This window comes from Zerene cesonia, chromosome 17 (genome assembly GCF_012273895.1).
Source record: "Zerene cesonia ecotype Mississippi chromosome 17, Zerene_cesonia_1.1, whole genome shotgun sequence".
NCBI lineage: Eukaryota > Metazoa > Arthropoda > Insecta > Lepidoptera > Pieridae > Zerene > Zerene cesonia.
The window spans coordinates 9,946,013-9,972,999 of NC_052118.1; the positions used below are offsets into that span (position 1 = coordinate 9,946,013).

A 26,987-nucleotide genomic window follows, 5' to 3' on the forward strand; every position below is an offset into this window, starting at 1 on the left:
TTGTATCGATCGCTAGTGGTGTCGTTGGTGATGATAAAATCAACTGTTATAAAGCTCGTGAAGTTGGACTTGCTTCCAATTGGCAAAAATAATAGGACTGACATTTCATGATATTAAAAACGTGCCGATAAAGTTGTTCCTCTCTTAGCTATGAGTAGCACGATTAAAGTTCATGAAGAAAAAATACCTGTTGACCCTGTTTATTATTTATTATTGTTATATATTATATTATTGTTCCACGTTAAAAAAAACGCGCTAAGTACACTACCTCAGAGGTGGCGTGGAAACGTGTGCGTTTATGACGCTTGCAATTTTTTGCATCGTTATATCTCAGAAGCGGTGGCTTTTAGGGAAAAAATTACTGATACCTTTTTTATAGGAAATTCCCTGATCTACAAATTATGTCTGGGGTAATTTTGCGATAAAACTTACCGTTTTCAAGAAAATCGCGAAAAACTCATTTTTTGGACCTTATTACCCCGCTAAAATTTTTTCCTTACATGGGATCGGTTGGGACTTTTAAGACAATGTTTATAATTATAATTTAAACAATTTTAAGAATTTTCAGCTTCCCCTGAATTTGTCGTGGGTCAAATGTCTAAATTGACCGGACTACAGATTTAATAATGCAGTGTATTAATTATTTCGAGTTATTAACGTAATTTATTTGTGTCATATTATATTTTGTTCTTTTTTAATAAATACTTTTTTACTGTGTTATGTCTTTGTTGGAAGTAATTTTACATTATTTTTAAACTTGTTATAAAGTAATTTTATTAGTTCATGTAAAGTGTGTAGCATAATTTATTTGTATAGATTTGTTGGTATTATTTTGTATGAGTAAATGAATTATATCTCAACACAGTCTGTATTCTATAACGACTTTCCAATAAACGACGTTGGTTCCTTATTCGTTGAAATTTTTTATAGACCTGTATACCATGTTTTAAAACTAGTATTTAAAAAATTATAGCATCCAGAGTGCTATCCGCAATGAACAAAGAAGTGGATCCATGCACGGATTTCTACGAATTCGCGTGTGGCGGCTGGATCAAGAAGAACCCGGTCCCCGAGTGGGCGACCTCCTGGGACCAGCTGTCCAAGCTTCGGGAACAATTGACTTCGGATCTGCGAGATCTGCTCGAGGCTGAAGATGCGCCAAATTCGCCAGAGAGCGTGCTCAAGGCGAAGGCTCTGTATCGAACTTGCATAGATGTTGGTGAGAACTTTTAATGTTTTTTATCATTAAATTGTTATATGTATATTGTACGGGAAAAACATAATTTACATTAAATTAGAACTTTGTTCTTTAATATTAATATTGAATAAGAATTCGTTAAAATTTGCATGTAGTTACGTAATAATTATTTACCTTTTCTATGCAAATGCTATGTGGTATCGACAACTTTTTTTGAATTGGCTATAATATAAAAATTAATGAATTATAAAAATAAATAATTACCTGGACATTGCGCGTCAATGCAAACAATTTTATTTAATTGTGTGGGCTATCTATATAGTTAAGCGTTTTTTACAAATATAAATATTTAATTTCCAAATGTAGTAAGAATTTTTTTTCCAAATTGTCTAAATCTTCATAAGTACCTACACAAAAATCTTTCGTTCTCATCAAGCACGTAAACATCCCCCAAACAGATAAGATGGAAGCCCGCGGGATCCAACCGATCCAGGATCTCCTGGCGGAACTGGGCCTTCCGCGCGGCCCGCCCGCGGCCAGCAGCAACGTCTCGTGGGAGGAGGTGGCGGGGCGCGCGCGCCGCACCCTCGGCCTCAGCGTGCTGCTCAGCGTGCAGGTGCTGGAGGATGTGAGGAACACCAGCAGGAACCGGGTTGTGGTGAGCGCGCACTGTCTCCTTACTTAGGTGCTTCAGACGCTCAATGTTCGCGTCACCTCCACGATCGTAGCGAAACGGCGAAGCTTCGTACTGATATGTAGAATTTGTTAATATTTGTAGATTTAGAAGCTTGACTCTGCATGAGATTTAATATTTTTTTCACTGGTCAATACTTATGTGTTATTGGCAACATTTTACGTGAAATGTTTTTGGTGGGATTTACGATTATTAAATAGTATACTAACTTGATTATTATATATATAGATCTGAGAATCGACCAACGATTTTCAGATCTACCGGAAAGTTAGGTTAGAGACAGTTCAGAAATAGCTTACAAATTAACCAACTACCATAAAGACATGATAATAATTGATGATGCTAAACGCTGCCTCCCAATTTAAGAATGTTTAGGTATGTAACAGAACCTTTTATCTATCGAGGCATATTTTTATTCAAGATTTGATATCAGTTTGCACTTTGTAGTTGAAGGTTGTGAAGCGAATCGTGACGAAAACCCCATTCACGATTCAATAATATGTTTTCAATATAATATTAGGATCGTAATAAATATTATAGAAGTGATTTTTATTATTATCGAAATGAACCGTTTCTTAGTTGTTGTTAAAAGGCTGTGATTAGGCTTTTGTGTCTTTTTGTGTATTGACGTTATTTTAAACTTTTGTCATCAATGATGCAGCTTTTTGTTATATAATCTTCATGATTTATCGCAATATCTGGAATATTTAGTCACACCATAAATAACGTATCACTTGCAGTTTTAAAATAACATATTCTACTGTTTTTTACCAACGTGAAAGTTTATACATAACTACTAGTTAGTTATGTAATGAATTTTTATTTAATAATTATCCTTACAAGTGAAACACAAAAACTTTCTCCTCAATTATGATACCATTAATGTCGCATACATTACAAGGGACTTGAACGAAAGGCGATGTGTAAGATTAATCGCTGTTCAATAACAAAATATAAACGATATGCATAAATTAAGGTATTGCTTGTTATGTATAATATTCTGAGCAAAAACCTCAGTACACAGGTGGCTTTAGTTCATATGTAGTAATCTGAGCTATAGGTCTCTTGTTCTTATCAATATTCCATCGCCCCAAGAAAAGCCACATTCCAATATGTCTCAAAATACCATAATCCCAATAACAATGAAAAGCATTAGAATACCGCTATCAGCTGCATCAGGGCAATCGTGACGAGATATGCTTCATCCCGGCACGCGGATCCATTGTTACAAGTATATTATTATAATATTTAATGATACACGTTTCATAGGTCGTATGTAATCATATGTAACGGCAATCTTCTGTCTGATAAAGTTTAACAGATTGAGCTGTTTGAGTGTTAAATATAGACAAAATTACTTATCCGATTTTAGGTAGGTCAATTTCTGTTCATCATCATCATCAGTCACATGGGACACAGGTCTCCTATTAGGGTTCAGGCCATAATCCACCATGCTGGCCAAGTGCCGGTTGGCAGATGTCATGTCGTCGAACTTTTGATTCTCGGACATGCCGGTTTCCTCGCGATGTTTTCCTTCACAATTTGAGCAGGGGTGATGTTATCCACATGCGCAGATAAATTGAAAAATCAATTTATTTCCTGCACGCTCGCCTGGTTTCGAACCACCGATTCATGGATTGAAGCCCGAGGTCTTCACCACTGTACCACCACTGGTCAAATTCTATTGCCTAACATATGAGAACTTTCCTGAACATAAGCTAAAACATTTCAGATCGAGCAAGTAACGCCCGGTTTCAGCGAGCGCTACCTCCTGCACCCGGAGCAGTTTGCTCACGAGTTGGAGCAGTATCACACCTACATTAGGGACATGATTGCTGTAGTGGATTCGGAGACTGACGCTGAGAAGTTCGCTGATGATATTGTTGAGTTCAGCAAGAGTTTGGCGAGGGTGAGAAATATATACACACAAACACATACTCACACACACATACGCTCACTCTCACACTCTTCGGGACTTTTCTTATGACTATTCGTTACTTTCCTATGTCTGAACTATTGAATAAATTTTTATGTGTGAGTACAATTTTGGCGACGGACCTAGTCTATTTAAAGAATTGTTTACAAGCGATAAGGCTTATAATGCACTTCCGCCTCCGCCGCTTCCAATTTACACTTACACTTATCAATTATGAAATTATTTTATTGCATTGATCCTTGATCGAGTCCTAAAGTTTCCTACATACAAACACACAAATATTACTAACTAGCTGCTACCCCACGGTTTCACTCGCGTAAGTCCGTATCCCGTAGGCATATCGGGATAAAAAGTTGCCTATATGTTATACCAGTTGTCCAGCTGTCTACGTACCAAATTTCATTGCAATCGGTTTAGTAGTTTTTGCGTGAAAGAGCAGCAAACACACACACACACACACATCCTTACAAACTTTCGCATTTATAATATTAGTAGGATGAACTACAGAGTTTCTTGCCGGCTCTTCTCTATTGAAACTGCTCTCCGAACCGGTGGTAAACCTCATAACTATGTAATGACGTTTCAAAAGTGCTTCTATAAGAAGTCTAATTGAATAAATAAATGTCTGAGTTTGAGTTTGAGAAACGGAAGTGCATCTTATGATAGAGCGTTAACAAGTTCCACATGTGGGTATCAGATAATGACCCCGATGGAGGTGCGGCGCAGCGGCGCGCACCTGTTCCACGACGTGAGCGTCGCGCAGTTCGTGCGCGGCGCGGCCGGCGGGCCCGCGCAGTGGCCTGAGGTACGCTTATCAGATTATAAGTTTATTTAACTCCACACCAATATCGTTACCCAAAAATTAATATTAATTAATTACTCATTGAATGAAGTTGAATTACTCATGATAATTTTCTCGATATCGAAAAAAAATATTTCACTTTTATCACTTACTAGCTGTTCGGCTCGTTTTCGCCACTGGTACATACAGTACATATATAGTTATATGTGCTCTTTATAATATTAGTCTAGATAAATTTTGAATACTTAATTTCAATACTACTTCAACCGAAACGAAAGCATTCCATCACCTCACACGAAGTATAACTGACGTCATAACTCGCCCGCGGCCCGCAGCACGACTGGGCGGGCTACCTGCGCACGGTGTTCAGCAACACGAGCGTGGCGCTGCGCCCCGCGGAGGACCGGCTCATCGTCATGGACCTGCCCTACCTGCAGCGCCTCGCCGCGCTGCTCTCCGACACCGACCCGCTGCTTCTCGGTAAGCCGCTCCACTTGCTTTGGGTTTTATGTCCTGCAGCTGTGTAGCGCTTTTGTGATTAATCGATTGTTATAGAGTGCATATAATGCTGTAACGTGACAAAAAATTACAATTGTTTTACAGTGGGAGTCGGCTTAAATTGGGCCAGCTAGCACCGGGGAAATACCACAACCCCACAAAAAACCGGCGTGAAATAATAGCATACTATTGTGTTCCTTACCCTTCCCAGTCCTTTCCTTTATTCCTCTCATCAATCCCTTCCTTATCCCTTCCCAATTAAAGTTGGCAATCCATTTATTTGGAGAGGCAAATGTTCACGGTCGGTGGTAGCGCTTACCATCAGGCGACCCACCAGCTCCATTGCCGACTATAACATAAAGCATAAAAAAGCATGTTGCCATAAGCAAAATGCGTCTTTCTATATAAATATATAATAAATCATTCTTACAAAAATATATATAATAATATTTTGAAGTGTGTTTAACATTCAATATACTTTACGCCTTAACTATAGGACGCATCGTAACATTGCGTTTTACATTCTGTAGCCTAATTTCAACTATTATTTTTCCCATATTATTTGGCATATTCAATATTTATTATGATATGTTCTTATCTACTACTACAGAGCAATTCATATAACGATGATTTCTATAATGACTCTATAATGACACAGCGTCTAAACGCTGATGGAGCGCGTTTAACGTGGTAGTGTTTGTCAGAGCGCTTCATGTGGTGGAGCGTGTTCTCGACGGTGTCGCCGATGAGCGTGTCGCGGTTCCGCGAGCTCGGGTTCGCGTTCAGCCGCGCCGTGTTCGGGCTGCGCACGCGCGCGCCGCGCTGGAAGACCTGCGCCGCCAACGTCAACGCCAACTTCGGCTTGGCGCTCTCCCTGCTCTACGTCCAGAGCCACTTCGACAACGCGTCGCGGATCAAGGTGCTTGTGATCACTGTTGTATGAGATTTTATGGAAATTAAAACGTATTGAACTTTACTATCCTTATTCACGCTTAATGGTGATATAGGGATGGAATCTGTCCTATCTTGCGATAGCATAATATCTAACTTTATCAATCATAAGTATTAAAAAATCGTAAGATTCTGATCTGTCGAAAAATGGTGATCAAAAATATTTGCTTGCATTTTAACTCATTTCTTTATTTTTATTGGACAATAATGTGAATATAACTATTCTGATATTTTTTTCCAAACGTTTTCAGCGTCCATAGTCTGATTCAACGAAGTCCCGCTTCGCTGGGCTCTTGTTCCCTTTCTTCCTAAATAAATCGAATGGCCATTTTATTCACACAGAGGTTTCGGATCGATACATTATATAAACTTCCGTAACATAATGCATTATAAATTTAAGCAGAATGTTACGGATTATAATTTTTCGTCAGATTACAATCTCGCGACAGCCCGCGACATTGTAATTTGACTGTGTCTACAATTGGACGGTGTCGTATATTTGGTGTGATGACGACGTGCGGAGGCGGACTTGCGCAGGCGCTGGAGATGGTGTCGGACGTGCGCGCCGCGTTCGCGGCGGGCGTGGCGCGGCTCGGCTGGATGGACGAGGCGACGCGCGCGCGCACGCTGCGCAAGCTGCGCGCCATCCGCAACTTCGTGGGCTTCCCCGCCTGGCTGCTCAACGCCACGCGCCTCGACCGCCACTACCGACACGTACGTGCCGCACCCGCACCCGCACCCGCACACCCGCACACACACACACACACACACACGCGCACATACACGTAACACAGTAGCTACTAGGTACACAGGAAAAGCTTGTCAAAATCCATCAAAAAACACTGTTTTTTTTCTAAATAAACCTTTGATGCAATTGAAATTAACAATTTAAAATGAAATTACCTCAATGAGTAAAAAAACTTTACATCTTTACACAACAAACAACATTTTGCTCTTTTTTTACTCTAAATGTAATACATAGCGACCTACACATACACGCTACTATAGTTCGGCCGTTCATAGAATGCGTTCCTGACACATCGCGAATGAACTGACGACGTAACTTTGTAATGGCGTTGCAGTTAAAATAAAAATATTTTTGCTGGTTGTTTACCGTTTTAACAATTGATGAGCATTAAAAAAAATCATTATATCAATAATCAATGAATGTTATAATTTTGTGCCAAACTGAGTGTCAAATAACTTGGTAAACAATATTTTTCTAAATCTATACTGCGCTATTACAAGGTTATGTCAGCGCTTCATATTTGTAGTGCTGTGCTAAAAATAACAGGCAAGTATCGTTATCTGTTCTTATACAGTTATACTTATAATATAAAATAATACGTTTTGTTTTTCTTTTTAAGAATTTGAAAATAATGGACTATAAAATAACTTTTATGAAATATAAAAATATAATTATTATTGATAATAATATAATTATACATGTAGGCGAAGATGATGATGAAGACACCACCTCCTCAAGCGAATCGGAGTCTGATTAATATTCTGTACCCACATTCAATTATTCGTTCAATTTTATTATATGAATTACTTTTTTTTTGGTTTCCACTTAAATAACGAAAATATAAATTTTAAATGATTCCGCCAATTTAAAACGAAAATAGTCTTAAAATAATGCGGCGGTTCATTTTGGAGGAACGGTAACGAACTCAGTGTTATGTTGTGCCCATCACTAGTCGTGACTAACTGATAGGTGTCAGGAACGCATTCTCTGAACGGCCGAAGTATAATGATGTACTATTCAATTTGATGCGCTCTTAATATCATGTCAACAATTTTTTTTTATGTCATAGCGGGCAGCTGAGCTGGTGGTTCGCCTGATGGTAAGCGATCACCACCGCCCATAAACATTCGCAAAGGTAGTACCTCTGTGAATGCGCTGCCCGTTTTTAAGGGGTAAGGGAAAAGGAAAGGATTAACGACTGGAAAGAAAGAATGGACTAGGACGGGTGAGGAAAAGGAAACGGGTCTCCGGCTCCCCCACTCACCGTACGAAACACAGTGGCATGCCACTATTTCACGCCGGTTTTCTGTGGGGCTGTGGTACTTCCCCGGTGCGAGCTGGCCCAATTCGTGCCGAAGCGTGCTCGACTCCCACAATTAAATTACATTTATGTTAAAATAAAATTATCAAAATAAAGGGTTATGTACATGAATGTCTTAAATCACAAATTTTCACATTTTGCTACAGGCTGAAGTTGTAGAAGGTAACCTGTTCGAGACCTTCTTGAAGCTGACGCAGGCTGCCGTTAAGAAATCGTTTGAAACTTTACGAGAGAAACCTGATAGGAACAGGTAATCTTTATTTCATTCTTTCCTTTTAATATTACAACTTTGTATTATATTACCAATACTAATATAGTGTTATTAATAATAAAAGCAGGTTCCTGTTTCTAGACAGATTAAGAGAAATTTTATGATTCTATTAACTGTTCCATAAAAACACCTTATAAATATTCTGTTTTTATTATAACTTTCAGGTGGGTAGCGACGGCGACAACGGTAAATGCATTCTACTCAGCGACACTCAACTCAGTCAGTGAGTAATTTAAAATGGCGGTTTTTTTTGTGTGATAAATTATATGTAAAAAATGATTATCCATTGTTAAGTATTTACTTGTATTCTGATGTTTGCGAGTATCATCCGTACGAATTGAACAATTCTTAAAATTATTATGTTTTTCTTTTCAGCATTCCCTGCTGGTATTTTACAGCCACCCTTCTATGGAAATGGCATTGAGTAAGAAGACTTAATTCGCATTTGTTGCTTTATAATAGCTGTTTTTTTAGTCGAATGCTGATTGTTGATTTTTTTTATATATTTTAGGGCTATAAACTATGGATCGATTGGTGCAATTATGGGACATGAAGTAACTCATGGATTTGACGATCAAGGTAAATCTAAATTCTATGTTATATACCATTGATATTTATATTATAGTTTTATGTTTTCTGTCTTTATATCTACATTATTACTATGTTGGTAAATATTAAGCGACAGTCCATTTATAAGCTGATACAATGCATTAATCATATAACACACGTTACACGTATAATTCAGATATATGTGCATAAGTGTTGCTCTCATACACATATGTGTGTCAGGCGTATATACTCCTATACACACATATATCCACATAAATAGGTATGGGAGTAGGAATATACCTACACATGTATAGTGGTGTGAATGTGTGTGCGAAGTGTTTACACACGCACACCTACGCGACAGACGTGTGTTCGCGCTTAAACTGTACTGTTACGTCAGGTCGGCGCTACGACGAGGAGGGCAACCTCAAGCAGTGGTGGACAGCCGGCACGCTGGAGCAGTACCACGAGCGCGTGCAGTGCATCGTGCAGCAGTACAGCCAGTACCACATGCAGCAGCTGCCCAACTATACGGTAACCGTGCTGTGTGCAGGCTGGCCAGCGTTGCTATACGCGTGTTAATGGAATTAAATATATTGTTCACATACTTCATTTACGTAACAATCGATTCACTGCGTAGATATAATTACAAAAAAAATGAATTGAAAACAAAAAATAACATTTTTTTAGGGGGGACGTGATGATATGCGTTTTCACGGTACGGCCAATAACGCGGCTTATAATACCGCTTCGTTTTTCAATGTTTCTATTCTTTGAAATTCTCATTAGTAAATTCGATGATATAAATTTAAAACTGAAGTATAATATAATGATGAAACAGTCTATTAGTTTTTAACATGAGCGCGTACCGTACTCCTACTATATAGCATAACTCGGTCAGTTATAACTAATACTATTAGTACGGTAGTAGCGCGACAGGCGTGTAACATAATGAGCGGGTGTGGCGGCGGCAGGTGCACGGGTTCAACACGCAGGGCGAGAACATCGCGGACAACGGCGGGCTGCGCGCGGCGCTGCGCGCGTACGGGCTGCAGCGCCGCCGCGCCGCGCGCCCCGCGCCGCGCCTGCCCGGCCTGCCGCACTACTCGCCCGACCAGCTCTTCTTCCTCGGCTTCGCGCAGATCTGGTGCGGCAACTCCACCGTCGGCGCGCTCAAGTCCAACCTCGTGGAGGGCGTGCACAGCCCCAACAGGATTCGCGTCATCGGCACTCTCAGCAACATGAAGGAGTTCTCCGACGCGTGGCAGTGCGCGCCCGGCTCGCCGATGAATCCGGAACACAAGTGCGTTCTGTGGTAACGAGTTACTACGCATGTAATAAATATGTAAATATATGAGTGCTGCTGAGCCTGCCCAAATCGTGAGTAGCTCGGTAGAAAGCTGTGTAAAATAATGAGTCGGTATTTTATAAATTTTAGTTGAGTTAATTTGACAATTAATTGACATTGACAACTGAAATCAAATTGTTAAGAAAATTGTTACTTTTAAGTAAGAACTATAGTTCACTTAGGTATAACAAACAAACAAAAAAGAACTGAAACTGAAAGAAATAAGAATAACTTTTAGTCTGAGGTCCTGAGATCCAAAATTGTAACGAAACTCAACATTTAGAATTTATATTTAAACTGAAACGACTACCTATATTTTATGTTGTTGCTGAGCAATGACAATAGTTTATAAGTGCTTAGGTTAAAATTAATCGACCAGTTAATTTGTGTTACCATCTGATACGTATTATGTCATGAAGACTGTGAAGAAAATAGTTACCAATTTGCTTATAAATGTATCTTACGAGTTCCATTTATTCAAGAAAACTTTTAGGAGAAACAGTAATATAAGTTCACTTCACAAATTACTAAATTTTCCTTTACAAGTGACTAATCACTAGTAATTATATCTTTTATAAACTTAACAATGGCCTGCAATAATAATATATTTAAATATGATCTTTATAGAAATATTTACTAAGTTATGGACAACCAGTGATTCTTTATAGTTACCATGATTCTGTGAAAATTTCTGTATATAGGGTAAGTATTGACTGTTAGAATAATATTTATGTTTAAGTATGTAAAAAGCTGTGAATATATAATAATACAGTTAGATAATTTAAATTTTAAAAATAAATAAGTTACCAAATAATTTTGATTTATCCATGCATTTTATTTAGTACCAATTGTTAATGGCATTAATTAATGAAAATGTGAGATTATTCAATTAAGTTAAGTATAATTTAAATAAATGTAATTTTAAATGAAATAAAAGAGATTTAAAACAAAACACATTTTATTTCTTTCTAAAATATTGGAACTTGTATACAGGTGCTGATACTGGAGTGCCTCTCTGTACTTTCTTAGGTTTCATGATCTTGGCATCATGCAGTTGTCTCTTTAACTCCATCTTCTGTTGTGTTACCATTAAAAGCTTTTCTCTTTCTATCCTCTTTGACAGCTCCTTATATGTGTTTTCTTTGGCTTTCTTTGCAGCGAGAAGAGTCTGAAATAGAGACATGTGTGTAATCAGATAAAACATATACATAGGTAGAAGTCTTAATAACTAATTAATGTTTCATTAATTTGTTTCCCTTAAACAGTTAAACCTATTATAATGTGAATTCACAGAATGATAAAAGTATTGGGTTATAATACAATAATTATCAAATGGATTAGAAAATGCTAAATAATGGATACCATCTCTATTGATAGATTTTTTTTATGTCATAGCGGGCAACCAAACTGGTGATTCGCCTGGTGGTAAGCAATCCCCACAGCCCAAGAACATTCAGCTAAGGTAGTTAGTGCCTCTGCGGATGTGCTGCCAGCTTTTAAGGGGTAGGGCAAAAGGAAAGGATTGATGACTGGAAAGAAGGAATGGGCCTCCGGCTCCCCCACTCACCATACGAAACACAGTAGCATGCCACTATTTCACGCCGGTTTTCTGTGGAGGTGTGGTAATTCCCTGGTGCGAGCTCGCCTAATTTGTGCCAAAACATGCTCGATACCCACATACAAATTTGGTGGATTGGTGAATTGTTTAATTAGAAAATATGTTTATCACCATAAGAGTAGCAAGTATTTAATATTGCTTACTTCTTCATCAATTTCTGGCAACTTCAACTTATCTAATTCTGACAACCTAGGTCGGTTGGACTTCCTATTGATGAGTGAAGGATGTGTGTCCAACCGTTTTGCTATGTCAAACTCTTTCTCCTCTCCTTCATCTACAAAGAATGTGTGCGTGTTTGGAGTTGCGTCTGCTACATCTGTCATGTGGAGCTCTGACTGAAAAGTTATAATCAAGCTTTAAATTTTTATTACAAAAGAGAAGTAATAACACATAAATTATAGTAGCTGTAGTGGTGTTACATACCCAGGCAAAAAGTAACCTATGTGCCAATCGAAACTATAATTTATCTCTGTACCAAATTTCGTAGAGATAAGCTGTTTTTACTTAAAAAATTAAAAACATCCATACATTCATCCATCCATCCTTCAAACTTTAGTGTTTATAACATTAGGAGGTTTCATATATAATCCATAAAATGTTTTGCCTTATATTTTACTCAAAAATTTAAGATTGAGCATACTACATGGAATTTTCATTATCTTATTATTTGGTCGCACATTAAAGTACATATGTACTAGAAGTGTTTTACCTGCAACCTTTGGATCCTGCGGCCCTCTATAGTGCGCTTCATGTTAATGTACTTTATGTCTTGTGTCTGCATCAATTTGATTTGCTCCACAGAATGTTCCTTTTCTTTTTTTACCTCATGGTGAACCTAGAAGGATAAGATTTAATTTTAGTTATAAATAATAAGATTTTTTATGAGTTTGTAGTGCGTTTTCATCGTCTTTTCAAATACTTTTAAAATATAAAGTTTGTTGTTCTGTACTGTAAATTTATGTACAAATATTTTTAAAAACTTTTAACTGTTTAGGTATGTTTAAGAAAAACGGTGATTTTATCGCTACTCATTAGTATTGGGATTTAGAAGTCGAAAGTACTTACTCCATCCTTCACTCTAGAATTTATCATGTGAAAATAAAATTCATCGGGATTTTTATCAAGCGCTCTTTTGCGGATGACTTTAAGAGTTTCACCTTTTCTATGGTAATCATCGGCACGTTTCTTGTAGTCTTTCTTTTTTTCAAGTAAGCCCAAATGTTTTCGTTCAGCTGGCTGATGCCTTTCTCTGTGAGTTTTTTGGTTAGCTTTAGCGGCTTTCTTCCACGACGACATTTTCGGGTCTTAGAAAAATTCTATTACTCAAAATTAATATACTAATATTACACAATAGTTAGCAGAAATTTCTCAGAATACAATAATGTAAAAAACTATGTATCCAAAATAATTTTCACGTGCTTTACGTGTCTGTTGATTATTGTGGAAGAACTGTCGTCACTCGTCTGTCATTTGTCAGGCATTAAGTGTCGTCTGTCGAGTGTTGTCAGCGTTGATTATGTAGTAGACAGAATCCGTTCTCAGTGGGATCCGAAATTGCCACTGAGGAAGAAGATTACGTAGGTAATTACTTATGCATACACGTTTTTAGATTCTTAAACAATATTAATTACTGAAATAAAATAAAATATAACGCATTTGTAACATATGCATCTTGTTCAATGATATGAATAGGGGCAATCTTGTGCATTAAGAATTTTGGCTTCCGCTAAAATCAACCTCAAAACCCTCACAATCAGCACTACCTATTAATGTTTAATTTTAAATTCAAATATGATTGCATATAATTCAAATACGTAGTTGGTATAAAATCAATATTTGTATATAATATTTTATGATTTAGTATGGACAGACGCGGGATTTTCCCCTCACCTTTGCTTCTATTTACAGGATAAAAACTACCCTTTGTCTTTTTTCATGTCTCCTTTCTATCTTGGTACCAAATGTCATCCAAATCGGTTTAGTGGTTTATGGCGTGAAAAAAATATAGAACATTTGTAGTTTTAGAATACTATAATAGTTTGCACATAATATTAGCAATAAGGTTCCTTCATGTGTAGTTATATTAAAGAGTTATAATTTAAATAAAAAGCATTTATTTCGTATATTGAATTAGTAGATAAAATATTAGGTAATCTTTTGATTGTTTTAACAAAAAAAGATAAATGCACACTTAATAGAGTGACATACATCAGCCTATTGCTCAAAATACATACAGTATATCAGTGTTTACAATATATTTATAATTTTTTCACAAAGATACAATTTATTATAAATCATAAAATAAAATATTTCTAATATAACTGGAATCTCGTAAATGGTAACTTTTTAAAAGAATTCTTCGTAATAAAAAATTTAACTTGATCTTTTATGCAATTTTTTACATTGACACTACGAAGTGTTAGCGTGCTCCATCTCAGTAGACTTTCGCATCACAATGGGCAATCGCAGAAATACCAAGAAAAGGAACTCGAGTGCGCTGAAAAATCCAATCCCCAGGAACATGTTGAACACACCACCTAAGGATGCTGAAAGAGCGAAGCATAAGAGCACGTGTGTTTTATTGACGTACTGTAGAAAAGTTGCAGAAGCCTTAGGCAAGCCATACACGCTACGGTCTACCGTAGAGGTCATCTGTGCAGCTATGCCTGTGCAGGTTAACCAAACATTGGTAGCGTGTATGGGGACATTCCGATTTACCGGAGCGGTCTTCAGTTCTTTTTGCGATGGCATCGAATGAGGACGATGACGCATAATGAGGTACACCGTACGGCGTCACTCGAAAGAATTGATTTTCGATCTTGCGCCGGTCGCCTGCGCAGGCTCAAAAAACTGCACAGGTCTATTCCCACACACATTCCGGTCTACCTGCGCAGGCATACTTGCTCAGGTGGACCTTTCCGGCAGACCGTAGCGTGTATGGCTTGCCTAAGAACAATTATTATAAGATAAACTCTTAAAATACTAAACCTTTTATTTAGTAAGACCAAATTACGTAGTACTTTTGATTACTGAGAAGTGTACTAATAACTAACAATTAAAATTGTGTAAATAAAAACTTGCGTACAGAGTAATGTAATCCACGTCTCTGTTGGGTTCACAGCGAAAATTCTCGAGCCACTAATACGCATTCGGATATTAATAACACTATCTAGCGATACGTTGATATTCGAACTGAAAACAATACACAAACACTATAAGTACTTATTGAGTTTCTGAAAGACTACATTATTTCAATTCATGACACATTTTAAATCACATGCATCACGACCTGTGGCCATTTAAGTAAATTATTATTTTAAGCTATGTACTTTTTAATGCGCGAGGAGGAAATAGAGTAGGCGAGGCATCTGATAGTAACAGAAAGACGTTACCAAGATCTTCTCACCAGACAGAGGTATAGTGTGTTCATTGTTTTTTGAAGCTTATTACTAGTATGTATCTACTTGGAAACACATCATGAAGAATATGACTTAAAAATTCCGTAGCGCGGGAAGAAATTGTACTGAAAGTAGGTTTCTAGATCAACCTTCCTTTATTCAAATATTTTGATATCCTTTTAAAGCTACGTCCGAATAACTTACTATAGACTGTTGAAAGAGTGATCAATTGCGTTCATCCTGCTCGATTCTAACGCAAGGGATGTGGTCACTTTCTTGCAGGTAGGCAAACAATTACAGGTATTGTTGTCTCGCTTATAACCTCTCAGGCAGCTCAATTTTTGAAGAGAACACGTGGGCGGAACACTAATTTCATTGGGAAAGTTAATTCGCACAACATCTGAGCATCCACATCGCTGTTCCATACATTTCAACTAAAATAGGAACAAAATGCAGTGAAGCAAAAGACCTACAAAACATATGTTTTTATTATTTGGAAACAATACTGTATGTATATCATACATAGAATGTCTCTCCCTATACTGTGCAGGTACTTATGATTTCGAAAGATATGTAAAATTTCTAATGCATAATTAATAATTACTCTAATGAGATTGAGAACTGAATGAAGTGAACCCACATTGTATCATCCGTAAAGGTTACACATTATACATTCATCTAATAAGTCTCGAAGCGATCTCATAATAACCAATACAAAACGAAATATTCTTGTAGCTTAAATTTGGTATTACGATAACTAATTAGTCCATGTAACAGCTTTGTCTAGAAAGGTTTAAGGGGGTTTGAAAATTATTAACCCTACAACGTGGTTATGTTGAATTTGTATCCTTAGTTTTCCACCTTAGGCTAAAAAAATGGCCTCGCTCATTCTCCGTCAAGATAATGTGGAAAAAGTTCACAATTTCACGAAAACTCATATTTTGAAATCTCCCTGAAAAGTTTCTATGTACCTTAACTTTTTAACCAAAAGACTGGACTTCCGATACTCACCAAACACCGACTTCTCGAATACAATTGATGAGCCGCACAGGTTCCATCTAGAAGCTTATCTAAGTCGCTATCTATAACCGAGACTGAAGTCAAATGGGCTTCGTATAAATATCCAGGTCGCAGCGGCGTGGGCTCAAACCATTCTTCCACGTCGTATTTGGTAAAGAACTAAATCCATAAATAATTATATCATAATATTATATTGTAGAAACAGTTAAGCAGTTATCCCCACATGTTTATATTCGCAATGGTTTTTTATGCTAGAGCGGGTAACTGAGCTGGTGGTTCGCCTGATGTTATGCGATCAGTAGCGGCCATAAACTTTTGCGCTTATGGTAGCGCCTCCACAAATTCTTTGCCGCTTTAAAGGAGTTAAAGATACGGAAAGAACGATCTGTGAAGGTGTGGAACCTTCCCAAGTACGAGATGGCTCAATTCGTGCCGATCCTAAGCAATTTCTTATGTAAATATACTCACTTCACAATTGTGTAACATTGGTTCATTCGAACACCGCATAGAAATGCTTAATGTCCACATTGTTTCTACTTGAGACGTCAATTTTGAGGCGGCTTTTAGGCTGCAATTACAAAGCCATAAGATAAATAAAAATACCATAGAAATCCAGTTTACCTACTTCGTCTGTGTCTGGAAGGCCATGATTTTACAGATTATTAATTTATTAAGCCTGTTGAACTATAAAACGAATGGAACTGTTTACGTCGTGCAGGAAAGACAAAATTCTATAAACGACAAAGCCTGGCTTAAATATGGTCTCATAAATAATATATACCAAACAAATCTTACTCTTTAGGCGAGGCAGTACAGCAGACACCCCATTGCGTCAGCATTTTTGTGAACAACCGTTCGCAAGTAATCTCTTTATCCTGCCATTGACAAGCCCTCAATATAGTTTCACATTCCGGCATGATATTGAATAAAGCTTGTGTAAAAGTGATGCTGTTCTTATCTATAATCGCGCTAAGAATCGCCAAACGATCTTCTGTTACGTATTTACGACGTAAAACGCGCTCGATTATTTTCGGTAGTTGTTTTGAGTCTGTAGCGTTAACCTCGCTGGTGGATAAAAAGAAACTTAAACTCTGAAAACTTAATCTCTCTGTAACAAACTTATGAGTAGGAAACAAAATAATAGAACATATATTAATGCATTGGAGTACTTTTACTCTTTGGTAGGACAAGATTTTGTATGATTTTCTATAGATTGCAATATCGACACAACTAAATACGAAAGGCGTGTATAATGTAATGATAATATTATAATAATGTTATGATACGATTAGGTACAATTTTTTAAAATATATGCAATAAACTATTTTCCCTGAAGATATACCTATCTTAATCTAAATCTAATTTTTAAGTTTAAATAGTGGATTCATTTTCGTAAGTTTAAACGCGTTTAATTCGGACCCTATTCATTTAATAATATACCGCAATCTCATTTGCTTTGCTTCTTTACAACGCGGATTAGTCTAAACGGTAGTGCCCTACAATGTCATAATTTTATGAATTAACTTACAAATGCTCCGAGAACATTCGAGCAACAGTTTTCACCGGGGGGCAAATGGCCACTAAGGGCATGTCCACTTCGTGATCATGGACCCCCATCTCCCGCAACGTAAGCAGCGCCGGCACTTGCATGAACCGCGCCCAAACCACCGTGCACAATACTGCCGAGCAACATGCGCTTGCGCAGCAACATATAAGCCATCCTAACCTGGTAACAATAAAGTAACAATGACTGTTGGACGAGTTGGGGTAAAATACATATTATTTACTTCAATAATAACTTATCTTCGATAATATGTGTGGTATAGCATTTATTAAAATTATTTGACTTTATTTTGCAAAGATGTGAATTTTACACGTAGCAATATGGGTTTTTAAGGTCTGACTGAAGAAATGTATAGAAAATTGTAAAATTGCTGGAACTTTTTCTTTTATTTTTTTCAAAAATGGGAGTTGCGATCACATTAGTTTATAAATAACTATTACTTACCTATCACAATAATATTTCGAGTAAAGATACTTAAAACCATGAAACGTTGTGTTCTCGAAAAAATGCCTAATGACACGAGCATAGGATTTCATATTTATTTACTTTTCCTATGAAAGTACGAATGCGACAATATTTCCTATACACTAGAGAATCATGCATTCAATAGAACTTGAAAATTCTAAAGGTTAATTGTCGATGCCTATCATAATTGCTGGCGTTTAAATCGATTCTCACCATATTGTACATGGAATCTAAGGGACCTTGATATCTGTAATTATGAGCTCAAATTGAACAAACAATCCAACTCAGATTCATTTATACGTAGTAAAATTTTTGAACATTAATATTAACGTAGATAGCGGAATGGTGGTTCAGTGGTTAGGATATTAATTTTGAATCAATGGTCGGGGGTTCGACACTTTTTAATTTATGTTTATAAAAGGCATATCACCACTACTCCAATTTAAACGCTGAAGTGTAACCTTTAGATGATACTAACCGGCTATTCAACAATATAATAAAATTACCTCACACAGTGTGGTCCATGAACCCTTTCTGAAATCCGACTAGGGCACAGGAATTATGATTGAAATGTTTTTCAATTTCTATACTAAATCAGTTTTTTAATTATAATGAATGAGATATTGATATAAAAAAGATATTATTTTATTTTATAGTCGGCAAAAGAGCTGGTGGGTCGCCTGATGGTAAGCGCTACCAGCGCCCATGAATATTTGCAGTGGTGTAAGGCCATTTGCAGAGACCTTACGTCGTTGCAGTTCCACATGCTTAGGGAGTTCTAAATTTTCTATTTTTATAAGTCAACAGTAAATGCCCATTAGACTGAATGTTTACTAAGACCACATTCCTATACATGTTATAGTGTAGGTAGTTTGTCTCTTGGAGTTAATAATAGGTGGTTGGGTAGGTTAATACTGGATCTGGGAATACTGGGTGTTCAAGATCTTCAAATTTATACTTTCACCAGATAATGTTCATCACGTGTAACCAATTTATTTTAAAATTAAGATAAGGTGGTTTGTAGCGGTTTTGCATCAGGTGTTCTAGTTTCCAAAATATATTATAGCCTAGGTATATGTGGACTTAATACCTGTACATAAAAAAACTTTTATTTAAAATCAGTCCAGTTCGGAGATTAGTTTGTGTGTACAAACAAACTGACGAACAGTCACAATTTAGAATTAGTTTCATATTTTAAAAAAATTGTTTGATTTTACTGTGGTGGCCAAATTAATAAGAAATAAACCCTTAAAAAACTATTTTTACGATTTATTATTACGATGTATTTAAGAACATTCAAAAGAAAGTAGTCGTTTGTTAATATGTACTCATACTATATGGAAATATAAACAAAATTGAATTTAAAAAGTAAAAGAAATAAAATAAGTACATAAATATTATGATAATAATGAGCTATATTGTACATCGTGATTTATCAATTGGATTTTTAGAAAAAATATTGGCTGTTTGGCTGACCACATACAAGACATTATTAAAATTCAAATTATTGTTTCACAAAGTCTGGATTACCATACAATATCAATATGCTCCAGACGCATCGATTACTAATGATCTTTCTGAATTCCGGTTTGCAATATTTAAGACAATGATTTCATAATGTGCAATGCGCATATTTCATATACATTTTTACAAAGCGGTACTTGCCTGTACATATAATGTACTCTGTGGCGGCACTACTAGCAATAAATTATCTGTGACGGCATTATATACTGCATTATATGCGTCGTCAATGACATTTATGTGTCAGAACTTAAATGTCATTTGAAATATACTGTTATGGCGGCCTCATACATCCGGAAAAGCTGTCTGTATTCATAATCTGAATTCATATTATTTAATTCAGAAGGATCAATCAAATAGATAAATCAGAGACCTAAGAATAGATTATTCAGACAAAATAAAATAAACCGATATTGAAACCTGTGTACAAAGGACTAACAAACCGTCCTACTCGAATGACATTTGGCACATAATGCTATGCTCATGAATGGAAGTTGGATTGCATTAGACAATCGAACAAGGATTAAGGATAGTGTGCATTTTAGACCACCTGTTGGAGGATGTCTGACGCGGAAAGATTGATTTTGTGCGTAGAGAGTCACCCTTGTTTATGGGACACTTCTATTGAGGAATATTATGACAGGGAAAAAAAGGACATAGCCTGGTTAGAAATTTTTTATATTTTAATCCCAAATTGGGAAACATTAAGTGAAGACCAAAAAAGAATAAAAGGTAAGTACAGAATTACAAAATGTAACCGCATTCAGCGAGTTAGAATCTGAAATTTTGTAGTCTCGATGTTTTCTGATTAACTGAATCATTTCGTGTAATCGTGTTTAGTTACTTAAAATCTTTTACACTTATTCTTGAATTTCATTAGTAGCCCAATATTTTTCACGGATATTGTTTTTGATAATAAAGAATTTTAAATCTTATATCGAATTTACTATTATCACGGATGACAAATCTATCTTAAGCGCTTATACTTTCTCATATCAGAAGCCTCTTAATTTTTATTTACTTCTAACTTAAGTAACTAAATTTGGTGTGGTGTAATAAGCACTTTTATCTCCAATTGTTTTATTTCCTCAAATATAATCAAAAGTATACAAACAACACTAGAGATTGTAGTGCTTATTTCACTCCAATTTCAATTCTTAGTTTTATACCATGAAAATGTTTACACATACTTAATTTTTTAATAAATAGATTAAATTTTACGTGAGGCATTATTCGATCTCTTAGGGAATGGGATAACCGAATTTTTTGAGACTATGTAATAGACCATGGAGCAGGATGAGCAGTCAGGCATCGTGCCCGTATGGCGAAAAAAGCGGATTCGAATCCCGCCTCATGATAGATATTTTCCCAATCTTTAAAATAAATTCAAAAATACCCATCGTCGAATTTAAGACCGGTTGTGATTACTAAAATTTCCTATTTACTGACAGGTCTAAAACTCAAAAGAAAATGGTGTAATTGTCGCGATTACTACAAAAATGAAAAACAAAAATTTAAAAGCAAGTCTACAGGATCCACAGCAAAAAAAAAGAAAAAATATGTTTACGCCGACATTTTAGGTTTCTTGGACAAAGTAGTTACACCGAGAAATCATGATGTAAACTATGAAGCCGATGACACTGACGAGCTTTCAGGAAGAGATACAGAAGATGGACACGAGGTAACAAGGAATGTGAGAACACGTAGAGCGCTAGAATATACAAAAATTGAAAATGTTCATAAGAATAAACTCTCATCCCATCAAAATACTAATGAAGAACCGGAAACGAAAAAGAAAAAACCACACAATGTACCAGCAGAAATATTAAATATATTAAAGACGAAAAAAAACACTGCATCTAAGGATTATGACGACGACGAAAAATATCTTTTGAGTTTTTCAAGTGACATGAAGAAAATGACACACCTACAAAAAATTGACTTTAAATTAGGCATGATGCAATTACTTAAAGATATATTTAAGGAAAATTCGAGTATATATTTACCATATTGTATTAATTCAAGAACCCCGAGCCCTCAAAGTAGCTATACTTCGATCTAATAACAAGCTTCCCAGAGTATTTTTTACCATTCCTAGACCATTTTTTCGACCACAGTTAATCCACCACACTGATCCTGTCCTGAGACAGAGCATGTAAAACGCAGCTTTATAATTTTATAATAAATAAAAAAAAATGTACGAAATACGAAAGTTGTAGTTATTAATTAAATTGATTAAAATGATCCCATTAACAAAATTTTTGGAATCACGAGTCTCCTAATCAATCTGAATGTTTAACATCCATGTATGCATGAGCAAGGTAGAAGTTAGAGTATGAATTTGGCCACTCATGAATATCTGAGTTCAGGATCTTAATTTATTATCTGATTTAAAAGTTTTGAGTAAACATTAATCTGCTATTTATTCAGCCCAGACGAACGGATATAGGATAGAAAAAAGAAAAAGTGGTATTTGAGCAATAAATTTTCAATTAATTACTAATAATATATAGAAGAACGAGAAAACAATAGATTCATTCTTTTTATGTAAATAGAATGAAGAATAACCAGTCATTTATTATAATTTAGTGTGTCAAGAGTGCCATTCAGCCAGTTATCAATTTTGAATTAGAATCTGAATTCAGACAGGTATTCTGTAAGTATGAGGCCGGCCTAACATGATGACATATAATGTTTTAGTTTTGATTGACTATAAAAATATGTATAGTACCTTTTAGCTTTAATAAAATTTAAATATTGCCAGTAGACCATGACGTCACTCTCTAGCCTACTATTTCCAGATACAAACATACAATAAATGTCTACATTGCGACATGAAAAAAAGGACAAACAAACAGAAACACGTTTGCATTTATATTAGTAAGGATTAAGAAGCTTTCTATACTTCTTGTGCTGCATTGTTTTGTTTGATTCCACTATGAATTCTCCTTAAAAGTATGTCATTAACCACTGTACCAAAAGGAGAAAGTTTATCTGGTTTAGTAACATATTAATCAGCTCATTTATATGTGAGCCAACAGGTTTCATGTTTTTTCCATGTAAATATGCAAATTGAAGAACCAGCCAAGTGCTAGTCGGACTCGCGACCGAAAAGGGTTCCGTACAAATAGCTACGGCTAGAGAGCAAGTTTTTATTATTCTATATTTGAAACAGGATATTATAAAATTTGTAAACTTCAACTACCTAAATGTTATGGTTCATGAGGTTAGAGCCTGGTGACATTGAGAGAGACAGTAGACTTTGGGTGGCCATAAGTCTTGGTTTTGCTATTGTAATAACACTTAAAACCCATTTGAATATTTAATACGCATATATTTTATTAATATAAACTATAATTGACTACATTAAAATACCCGAAAGAAATATCTTGATTTCTTTTCTTATGCTATGACATCTAGCTAAATTAAAATAATTGATGAACAATTCTTTATAAAAAGTATAATTAAAAAAATTAATATAAAGTCAAGTTTTGAAGTAAAATAAAAAAATAGAATTAATCACCACTTTTTTGGTTACATGTCCAGTGGTATTTTGTGCACATATCACAGTAGGTATTAGTGGACCACACTCAACAATATTACATACGTCAGACAACATTAAACACTAGCTGAGTTTGCGTATTCAAATTAGATTCTTGCCCTCATCAGGTTATATTTGGGAATTTTGTCCCAAAAGCCATGTGATCTGTTCACATAAAATAGAAAAGAGTACAGTACAAAGTCTGTTATAACATCAGTATTTATCGCAGCACACTAATCCCCCAGTATATATCATAAAATACTGTTTAAGAATTACCGTTCACTAGCACTGTAACATCATTATTACCCCACTATTACGTCACTCGTTTTATACCACCCACATTTATAACTTCCCTTTGATTTCTTTAACATTTCACTATCATCATACTGGACTTCACTAGATCACTGGTTTTCCACGGGTTCTGTTGGTGTGCTAGTGCAGAAACAGACATCCAGCAAGCAGAACACAGCTCTGCAGACGGGGCAGGAACCCCGGGCCGCGAGCCACGAGCTAGGTGCGCCGGCCGCACGCGTCGCCCACCAGCGGGCCATGCACGCGCAACACCAGAGCACCCTGGAAATATATCAGTAAATTTATATTATGCAGCCATTCATTTGTTATGAAAGATTAAGGGGAAGCTAAGATTCTATGCCTCTGTCAAGAATCCTATGTAGATGGAGATAACGTCGTATGGCGTCACAAACACATTAATATCATCCTTATTTAATAAATTGGCCATAAAAAAGACTATACTAATAATGACAACCCTATGGTTTGAATCATTTAATTGCTTAAGTATTTGTTGGAAAAAGTTGTTGTTGTATGAAAAATTTTTTTAAATGAAAGCAACCACATGTTTATGCATTTAGCAAATTAAAGCATTAAGATTCACACATTTAAAAATTGACTAGAAAGTACAGTGAGAAAAAGCATACCTGCAGTTACACTGCTGGCAAGGTGGTGGTCCACCTTGGACCTCCTCAGTTGGTTCACATCGCTTATTAATCTTCACCTCAGCCAAGTTCTGCATGCAGCCGATACATTGCTCCAACTCCTGTTGAAATGACTATTATTTTTGTTTAGTTTATGATATACACATACAAAGCGACCATACAAAAGTTATTTTTAGGAGTGTATTTTTGGCAATGATAATTTAAGCAATTAATATGGTACACGAGATTAAATATGGCATTCTGTCTTCACTCTTTGATTCATTAATGACTCAATTAAAATGGTTTAAGAAAAAAATGCAGAATTTCGAAAATTCTAATTAATAAGCAAGCTTGCAAATGTGTATATTGATAATTTTTAACTTTTTTTTTTAATTATCTGCAATCAGGGGTATTCGCTATAAGCGGATGTGTAGCCTGGCAAAGTAGGATATGTAGAGCGAGCCCTCCAAGGAGGACATCTGCTCTTCAAGTGACACATTTAAATTAAGTCTTTGCTATTAAGACGTTTTTGATACGTCCTTTTTGTCAATTGGCTATCAAGTTTATTTGGGTGTTTCTCCAGTCTGGTCATGTACGATTTTATATGTGTATTAATTTCGTCTTTTAAACTACATATATTAGTATGACTATGAATTTCAGCATTACTTGCAAACCAAGGGGCATTGCTAAGTGTTTGTAGAATGGTATTTTGTTGTCGCTGTAGTATAGAGATTGACGAGTTACTGGTACTACCCCACAGTTGGATTAACTAGCATGGAAACATCTAATATGGTAAATTTAAACCAAACTCACATCTAGGTTCCTTAAAAGTCCTCTATAATTATGTAATATTCACAAAAACATGCATTGAAATGATGCATAGCATACACTTTTCTCACCTGATCCACATGATACACAGGATTCTGATCAACATGTTCCTTGAATACTTGCACAAATCTCTCAATGAGTGGTGGCATTAAAGATATGTGTTCTGGGACACGAACAGGTCGGTCCAGCCTCGGCTGCAGCTCTCGCAGGGCCGCTGTGGACATTCTGAACACAAACCTTTCAATATCATCACGCAAAGGTATGACTTCTATGTTGACAAATTGCACTTCTTCTTCACCCGTAGGTGTGAGGTTGTGGGTGTCAGTCTGTAATTTTAAATAAATTCTTATGTTTAACAAAAATCTAAACCATCTAGAACAATTTTAAATAGGACTATTGGGGAGGCACCACCTGTGTAATAAAAAAATCATCAAAACTGGTTCACCAAGTCGAAAGTTCTAAGGTATTCTATTAAATTAACTTAATAAAATTTAAACTTAGTGTAAAAAGATAAGTCTTTAGAAATAATGAAAGAAAGAAAATTAATCATGATAAGTAGGAGATAGAACTATTTCAAACATGCAAGTGATGTACGGAAAAGTACATATTTTATTGAAAGAATATTTCTCTATCTGATAAATCTATACTTACAGCAGTAGCGACAAGGGTGCAGTCTGATTGTTTTATAATATTGACATGGTATTGTGATACCTTGATCACCCAAGTTTGAGTTGCTATAACTTTGCTTGTTGCACTGAGAGGTAAGGAGACTTTGTCCACCCTAAAAAGGTTTTATACAAAATTAGAAAATATTCAAGTATTTATTGGTCTATTTTTTTTTTTCCAGCCTACTAAAGCACTAAAGAAAGTTCTACTTTGTAGATCAGCATAATTTTATTATAGTCTTGGAAAATTAAGTTGACATTTTTTTTATAGGACCTTAATATTGAAATATTGTGCAACATTACCCTCTAAATTCAATATTAAAGTCAGCAGCTAGGACTCTCCAATCTTGTCTATGCCTCACATAAGGCATTAGGGCTTTAACTACAGGATGGTTCGTTTTGTCATGCTCCCACCAGCATGTCACAGTATACAGCATGTAGGCAGGGATTAGCGCCGTCGCAATCAAAGATGACAGCATCCATTCCCCGCGTTCTCCACCACACCACAATGTAATAACGTATCCCAGCGGCAACGATGCATGTATCAATACTGTTATAGTAATCCTCTTCATGTGGTATTTTATGAAGTTCATGTTTTCCGAACCGAGAAAACTATCAAACACTTGCGGAATCGTAAAACCGGCGGATACAAATTCCGTAGGCGGATAAACCACGCATATCGAGAAAAGAATGTAAAAAAGTGTTATCAAAACATCCATTTTTGTGGTGTTTTCGGCGATAACAATGGTATGTTATCGATTTTGGAATATAATATACAGTTAAATTAAAAGAAAGAAAGTGTGTTTTTCATTGCATTAAGATACATCTACCCGAATTACTAAAATTTAATATGATATATTGTAGTAGTGATAATTGCCAAACAATCACACCAACCACAAAACACAACAAAAACACCACACGACACACGTATGACAATTGAAATTGACAAAAGACAACTAACTTGAAGGCTTGCTTGACAACGTTTGCACAGTGTTTGAATATAGATTTACTAATCTATGGGTGTGAAAGGCAATGTCTGACGGGAGTTCTGGCGGGAATTTGAAAAAGCGCGGTTCACAATTTTGATTTAAATTTTAATTAAATTCAAAAATATAAATT

The 26,987-nt window shown here is 36.0% G+C and overlaps 5 protein-coding genes across 7 annotated transcripts in view; 2 read left to right on the plus strand and 3 right to left on the minus strand.

Moving 5' to 3' along the window:
- The window catches only part of LOC119833305 (neprilysin-4-like), a 41,594-nt gene extending 30,444 nt beyond the window's left edge, over window positions 1-11,150 (plus strand). The window contains exons 4-16 of one of the 2 annotated variants that reach the window (XM_038357290.1): window positions 974-1,219; window positions 1,657-1,856; window positions 3,625-3,801; window positions 4,526-4,633; window positions 4,966-5,110; window positions 5,833-6,047; window positions 6,617-6,793; window positions 8,295-8,398; window positions 8,584-8,642; window positions 8,795-8,843; window positions 8,931-8,998; window positions 9,369-9,502; window positions 9,943-11,150. In XM_038357290.1, the coding sequence (XP_038213218.1) occupies window positions 974-1,219; window positions 1,657-1,856; window positions 3,625-3,801; window positions 4,526-4,633; window positions 4,966-5,110; window positions 5,833-6,047; window positions 6,617-6,793; window positions 8,295-8,398; window positions 8,584-8,642; window positions 8,795-8,843; window positions 8,931-8,998; window positions 9,369-9,502; window positions 9,943-10,287 (2,027 nt within the window). In that variant the 3' untranslated portion in view covers window positions 10,288-11,150. The remainder of the gene's footprint in view (window positions 1-973; window positions 1,220-1,656; window positions 1,857-3,624; window positions 3,802-4,525; window positions 4,634-4,965; window positions 5,111-5,832; window positions 6,048-6,616; window positions 6,794-8,294; window positions 8,399-8,583; window positions 8,643-8,794; window positions 8,844-8,930; window positions 8,999-9,368; window positions 9,503-9,942) is intronic. The other variant, XM_038357291.1, reaches the window with a different exon arrangement.
- Window positions 11,151-11,258: 108 nt separating this feature from the next.
- LOC119833274 (probable U3 small nucleolar RNA-associated protein 11) lies at window positions 11,259-13,410 on the minus strand. Its single transcript, XM_038357241.1, has 4 exons — window positions 13,000-13,410; window positions 12,644-12,769; window positions 12,078-12,269; window positions 11,259-11,484 (listed from the first exon to the last, which is right to left on the minus strand). Exons 1-4 carry the CDS (start codon window positions 13,228-13,230, stop codon window positions 11,275-11,277), a joined length of 759 nt encoding a protein of 252 aa, XP_038213169.1. The 5' UTR covers window positions 13,231-13,410; the 3' UTR covers window positions 11,259-11,274.
- A 932-nt stretch (window positions 13,411-14,342) lies between these two features.
- On the minus strand, window positions 14,343-18,452 carry LOC119833397. The gene is made up of 9 exons (XM_038357386.1): window positions 18,361-18,452; window positions 17,881-18,078; window positions 17,148-17,417; window positions 16,821-16,920; window positions 16,310-16,511; window positions 15,937-15,953; window positions 15,537-15,766; window positions 15,020-15,126; window positions 14,343-14,480 (listed from the first exon to the last, which is right to left on the minus strand). The coding sequence occupies exons 1-9, from the start codon at window positions 18,450-18,452 to the stop codon at window positions 14,344-14,346; spliced, it is 1,353 nt and encodes a 450-aa protein (XP_038213314.1). The 3' UTR covers window position 14,343.
- Window positions 18,453-20,121: 1,669 nt separating this feature from the next.
- On the plus strand, window positions 20,122-22,133 carry LOC119833312. Its single transcript, XM_038357298.1, has 2 exons — window positions 20,122-20,634; window positions 21,354-22,133. Exons 1-2 carry the CDS (start codon window positions 20,463-20,465, stop codon window positions 21,962-21,964), a joined length of 783 nt encoding a protein of 260 aa, XP_038213226.1. The 5' UTR covers window positions 20,122-20,462; the 3' UTR covers window positions 21,965-22,133.
- A 1,078-nt stretch (window positions 22,134-23,211) lies between these two features.
- On the minus strand, window positions 23,212-26,804 carry LOC119833530 (E3 ubiquitin-protein ligase TM129). 2 transcript variants are annotated; one of them, XM_038357579.1, is made up of 5 exons: window positions 26,172-26,804; window positions 25,855-25,984; window positions 25,275-25,529; window positions 24,379-24,509; window positions 23,212-24,016 (listed from the first exon to the last, which is right to left on the minus strand). In XM_038357579.1, the coding sequence occupies exons 1-5, from the start codon at window positions 26,585-26,587 to the stop codon at window positions 23,845-23,847; spliced, it is 1,104 nt and encodes a 367-aa protein (XP_038213507.1). In that variant the 5' UTR covers window positions 26,588-26,804; the 3' UTR covers window positions 23,212-23,844. The 2 variants fall into 2 exon arrangements, with proteins under 2 accessions (XP_038213507.1, XP_038213508.1); XM_038357580.1 differs by having other exon boundaries at window positions 23,213-24,016; window positions 24,379-24,497.
- Between the last annotated feature and the right edge of the window lie 183 nt (window positions 26,805-26,987).